The following is a 6,122-nucleotide window of genomic DNA, read 5'->3' as shown; positions in this document are numbered from 1 at the left end:
TTCAAAAAATTTTTCAAGATTAGTAGGTTGTTATGATGTCATTTTCCTGGCTTCTTGAAATCATTAATAACAAAAACTACATCGATTTATCTCAGTTATTTTAAGAAATACTGTTGTTTTCTGCAGAATATAAACGTCTTCGGCCGAAATATTAAATTAAAGTTATATGGTATAAAATGGCGAATTTGTCATTATCCTGGCTGTCATTTTCCTGGCTTATGAATGCCAGGACATTGAAGTGTTACCAGAAATTCTTTTTAACTGCTAATACTGTAAAGGGGGAAAGCACATATTAACCTAATACCAAGTTTATGTATGATTGTAATATGCTTGGATGTAATCAAAGTTATTTATTTATTTAATGATTGATTATTATACACAATTTTATTCTGTACACATCAGCAACAATTTTTTTTTGTTTCTTTCTACAGTGGATAAAAAAAATTAATTTAAGCAATTTATGGTCAATCTAACATAAAGGCCTAAGTTGAGTTACTTACTATTAACTTAAAATGACTGTTTTTTGAACTTCTAAGGTAATACGTAATTTTCCTGGCATGCAAGATTTGGTGAATTTCTATTTTATGTTTTTTTTCTCGAGCAAATGTCAATAAACTACACTGTAAGATATTAATAAGTGTAGCTAAAGAAGCATACAAAAAAAAATTTTTAGATTATTTTGAAGACTTTAAATTTGAAGAAATGTTTTGTTTCGAATTGTCATGTTTCGTGAGAATCACCCATATGGCAATCGCATGTATTATAAAAATAAATGTAATTTCTTTATTTAAAAATTTAGATTGAGCTTGTGAGCTACGAGTTGTTTTCCTCGACACCTAGAAATTTCTCTTGTTATTGGAGTGACGTGCTGTACCCAACACAAAGATGGCGCCACCTGGGAACATTTGAGGCAAAATCGACGCAGACATTCCACTTGAAAGAGAAAAATTTGGGGAAAAATCATCAAGGTTTGCACTTTTGATTAAATGGAGAGTAAAATTTCTGCACAACTGGTGAATTGCAACAACAGAGCACTTTACTTTGTTTATTAAACGAAAACTTTTTTCTTTGCTATCTGATAGTCAATTTTAGTTCTTCATTTCGAGGTTCTTTCCCTCTTTTCAACAATTTTGTTTGTTTACAAATTTAATCCCCTGTGGCTCACATAACTCATGGCTAGTGAATGCGGCAGATGTATGCAGCTTAAGGTTAAAATAATAGCTGCAGTGACATCCTGTTTTGTTGAAATTATTGAGAAATGCTTAAATCTTATACGACACAGAAAATGAATATATTTTATTACCCATAATGCACACGGATTCCTTTTATTTTTCTCTTTTTATTAAGAAGTAAAATAATTAAGAAATGTTTTTATTAAGAAGTAAAATAATTGAGAAATGTTTTTATTAGGAAGTAAAAAGAAATGTAAGGAAAAGTTATATTTAGATGAGCCATTTGGCGAAAGTTGGCAATTCTGTGGCACCCATTCCGACGCCGTGTCAAATAAAATGGCCCTCTAGACAAAACATAAAAAAAAAATTACAATTGGAACAAAATGCATTCTATATTAAAATAAAATTATAATATAATAAAATAAAATAAATTTGAAAATTTTTAAACGTGAAAGATTAGAATTATTTAGAGGTCTCAGTATGCTTTGCCATAAAGGGAACAACCACAAAGGGAAAATCCCGCTTGAGCCGCCAATTCTCTCTATAAATGGATTCTTAGCACTTTTTTGTGTGTGGCAAAAACGGTAATGTCGCCTGTTAAGTGCACCACCCTTGTTAAAGCCTTCCCACAGCATTAAAGAGCCTCCATCTTGCTCATAAAATGCCTTCTGTACTTGAACATTTTGAAACAATGTTCAAGTATAGGCGGTTGTGATGCCATTTCACATTTCCTAGCTCTTAACATTTCTTCAGTTTCTTAAACTTATTTTTCTAATCATTCTTAACCGAATTTTAATTAAATTAAATAATGGATTAAATTTGCTTAAAATTTGGTTAAGAATGATTAAAAAAATAAGTTTATGAAACTAAAGAAATGTTAAGAGCTAGGCGGTATGACCTGTTGTGTTCTTGTTCAAGCAATATCCGGGTAAATCATCGGAGACAATTTCCTTGCATTTTTCTCATCTACTGTTACAGTTTATCGAGCATACAAACAATTAATAATTAAGCAGGATTTTAAGTTGAAAGCTATCCTCAAGAATAGGAGTGTTAAAAAAGTCAGAATTTGGATGACAGTTTTGTGTGTATGAGGAAAAGGAGGATTACTCCCCATTCTACAGTGAGGCTCATTCACTGTGCGTGAATGGTTCATTTAACCTGGCCTCTCCCACACGTCACCTGGAGATTAAAAGTTAACAAAAAAAAATGCTACAAAATGATATATATTTAAATAGATTTTAAAAAATGAGGGTAGTTTCAATTTTTCAGAAGATACTGTGATGAAAAATCCAAGTTTTTTCACTTTCCCCATACTCGCGCGCGGTCATCTTCAATAAAAAAAAAAGGCATAAAATATTTTTAAAGTTTTTTCCTTCTATTCTCTAAAGTATGGGTGTTACAAAAAATACGTACATTATATTTTTTTACTGAACTGAATGACCGACTTTTTGAGATCAATGTTCGAAGCTTTTCCAGATCTTTGAAATTCAATACATTTTACAAAAAACAATTTCTAATTTTCGACAGGCTATTTCTCGATATGGTCTAAAAAGAGAATTCTATGTCAGAATGATAATTGCAGTAGAGGTAAACAGCTTCTCAGTTTCTTGAGAGGGTGTAATACTTTTTAGAACTTTATTTGCTCCCTAGGTGGCACTAATGTGGATGATTTTTGTCATCTTTCCCGAATTGGGGAGAGTAGGGCATCTTAATTCTATTCATTGCAGAGAACGTAAAAAATGCAGTGAAGAAGATGTTCTTAGAGCCATTTTCACTATTTGCAAAAACATCAGCGGTTGTTTCTCATGTTTACACAGCACTGAATGATGTCTGAAATTTTGTTCCTTATTCTCTAAGCAATGGTTATAAAAACACGATCTAGTTTTGTTATATGAACCTTTGTTCAGCCTTGATGATCCACAAATTCATAAAAGGTCCTGCTGTTATAAATTCAACATTGTCGATCCAGCAGTGGACTGATCGTTAAGACACGGTTCCCAGCAGATCACCGAAGTCAAGCATCAGTGGCTGTGTGCGGGTGGGTGAGCACTTGGACCATTCTGCGTAGGGACCGAGGGTGTGCGGTATGGGTTCTCGTTAAACTGTTCTACCGTAAAGTGCTCGAATTAGCGTGCAGGTAGTCGGGATACCGAAGCANATGCTGCTCCTCTCACTGTGGGTGAGCACTCGGACCATTCTGCGTAGGGACCGAGGGTGTGCGGTATGGGTTCTCGGTAAACTGTTCTACCGTAAAGTGCTCGAATTAGCGTGCAGGTAGTCGGGATACCGAAGCAGGATTAGTCATTTTAAACCCAATCCAGAAGACAAGAGAACTCCTGGATCTAGCAATGGGACAATTTTACCTCTGTAGCGGACTTTTGATGCGACTAACTCGCATTTGCGTTACATGGAGAGCGCGAGAACTGACAGAAAAAGGATTTTAACCCATGATCCATCTACCTCTGAGGATATTTCACGTCAGCAGTGGGTACGGATTCGCTTCGACCAGCCATCGCTGGGGATTTGAACCCGGTTAACCTCATTTAAAGGCTCTATTCCCTGAGTATTATTGACTTCATTAATAGCATTTTTTCCATTAATTTTGCTTTTTAATACATAAATTGGACATACAATTAATATTTTTTTAAAAAGGTAGTGATATCTTCCTATCACGGAAAAGAACATTTCTGTGTTTTGAGTGTCTTCAGAGTTTTAGGCTATTCCATGATATATGAATTTGACATAGATGAACATTATGAAAACGATCCTAGAAAAAGTAAGTCATTCTTTACCTCCCCACCCCATAAACAAATATATCTGTTCAAGAAATGAATGTTTGATTATTTTTATTCTTTCAGGCGTGGTATATAGAGAAAATGAGGACGAATCTGAGGCGAAGTACAACAGGTAAAAGAATGCGGAATAAGCTCATAAATGCGGAATATCCGTCTTGTGAAGAACAAGCGTATGAATGCAAAATAAGAGAATGAATGTGGAATAGGATGAATGAATGGGAAATAGGAGCACAATAAAGTATAATGTGGAATAAGCGTATAACAAGAAACAGTGTATAAAAGTGGAAAAAGCGAATGACTGTGACACCGGAGTATTATAGAGAACATGCGTGTGAATGTGGATTAAGCGTATGAATGTTTAATAAGCGTATGAATGTGAAAGAAGCGTATAATAATAAATAAACGTATGAAGGCCGAGATAGCCTGGTTGGTAGAGCACTGGGCCCATGTCCAATAGTTCGTGGGCTTGATCCCAGGCCAGACGAAGACTCCCGCCCGAGAATCTGTCGAATCGCAAAGTCCTCCATGTTCCCATAATAAATCAAAACCTGTGGGGGTACTGATCCAAGTGTTTCCTTGTCTTCTGGATTGGATTCAAAATGAGAAGGTATGAGTAGTCGCAAAATTGGGTCGACTGTTCAAAGACGGATATTAAATGTATGAATGAGACCTATAAACATGAACTTCTTTACTTATAAATGATCAAGTATTTGATCCCTCTATTTTTAGCCATCTTTATGGTTGGAAAAATATCTTCCCATCGACTGTGGGTCTTTAGAAAGGGTTTATATTGGTGTAAATTTTTAATTACTAAAACATTAAAATAGTAAAAAAAATCATTATGGACGCATAATTTCTTTTTTTAGGTCTCTACGGTTACCAAAAGATTCGGAGGAAAAATTAACCAACACGAGAAAAAGTATTCAGAAAGATGACATCGCACAAAGATCTCGGAGGAGTTGTTCTTATAAACCAATATTCCTGAATTCCAACTTCAATAACAAAAGAGAAAAAATTTGTCTTGGGAATCGATCTTTTAACGAAACGATGTGCAACAGCACTGACTACTTTTTACAATGCGTCATTAAATCCAGCTCACGAAGGAAATTTGTTTCTGTCATCCAAAAATCTGCACCGGCCAAGAATGCTTCCTCTAACAAGGATAAAATGAAGTCAGAGAACGTTGTGGTGAGTGCGGGTGCTCTTATACAGAAAGAGTCTGTTTTAAGTAAACTGACGCATCGAATTAAAGCATCGGAGATGAGTTTGATGAATCGATATTTGCAGCAGTTAAGTGAATCGTATCGGCAGCAGATGGAAGATATGCAAATAATGTTCAACGGAACCATGGAAGCTATTAGCTTAGCCTCAGAAAAAGCAGCAGTCATCGTGAGTATACGTTAATCCAAATTTCAAACAAATTGTTCAAATAGTGACACCCGGAAAAGGAAAAATCGCAGAATAACATATATATTAACATAAATGTTCTTTTCTTTATCATCAAGGCTAAAAGAATTTTTTAAAAATACCCTTTAAAAACGTAAAAGGGAAAATTATAGGAAATAATCTTAATGATATTAGCATTTTTGATAAAATAAACTATGAACAATAACAATCGCACTCCTCTGCCTTAACAGGCATGCGCAACAACAACAAAATGAACCTGTAAATATACATGTAGTTAAAAAATAAGATATTCATACAAATAAATATTTGATTTTTGAATAAAATAAGCTAAATTTTAATAAAATAAAATAAATAAATTTTGATAAAATGAAATAAAATAAATTTCGAATAATGAATAACTGATCAATTGGAATTAATACATTTTTAGTTATGTTCTTCAGGAATATCAGAATCATATTGTTTTGGATTATAAATTTTTATTTATTTATTTTTTAATATTCTACAAATTGAAAGAATGGCTGTTGTCCTTAAAGCAAATTCTTTATAATTTCAAGAACTCTGCTGAGCATCAAAACTTGTTATTGGACCACAATTAAGAAACAAGATACAAAACTTACAATAATTTATAACGAAAAAATAATTTTATAACAAAATGCGTTTGAAATGAAAAACATTATTCAAAATTTATAAAAAACCTTTTTTTTAAATAAATCTATAAACTGCAAAAATGTCAACAAAAAAATTATTA

The 6,122-nt window shown here is 33.4% G+C and overlaps 1 protein-coding gene across 1 annotated transcript in view; it reads left to right on the top strand.

Annotated features, from left to right (window-relative positions):
- Positions 1–5,371, top strand: part of LOC107447527 (uncharacterized) — a 6,425-nt gene extending 1,054 nt beyond the window's left edge. The window contains exons 2-4 of the mRNA XM_071180533.1: positions 3,825–3,948; positions 4,031–4,079; positions 4,834–5,371. Of these exons, the coding sequence (XP_071036634.1) occupies positions 3,825–3,948; positions 4,031–4,079; positions 4,834–5,371 (711 nt within the window). The remainder of the gene's footprint in view (positions 1–3,824; positions 3,949–4,030; positions 4,080–4,833) is intronic.
- Positions 5,372–6,122: the final 751 nt, after the last annotated feature.

This window comes from Parasteatoda tepidariorum, chromosome 4 (assembly GCF_043381705.1).
Source record: "Parasteatoda tepidariorum isolate YZ-2023 chromosome 4, CAS_Ptep_4.0, whole genome shotgun sequence".
NCBI classification, from domain to species: domain Eukaryota; kingdom Metazoa; phylum Arthropoda; class Arachnida; order Araneae; family Theridiidae; genus Parasteatoda; species Parasteatoda tepidariorum.
Note: the sequence above shows the minus strand (reverse complement) of the source record. Positions and strands in the feature narration are given on the sequence as shown.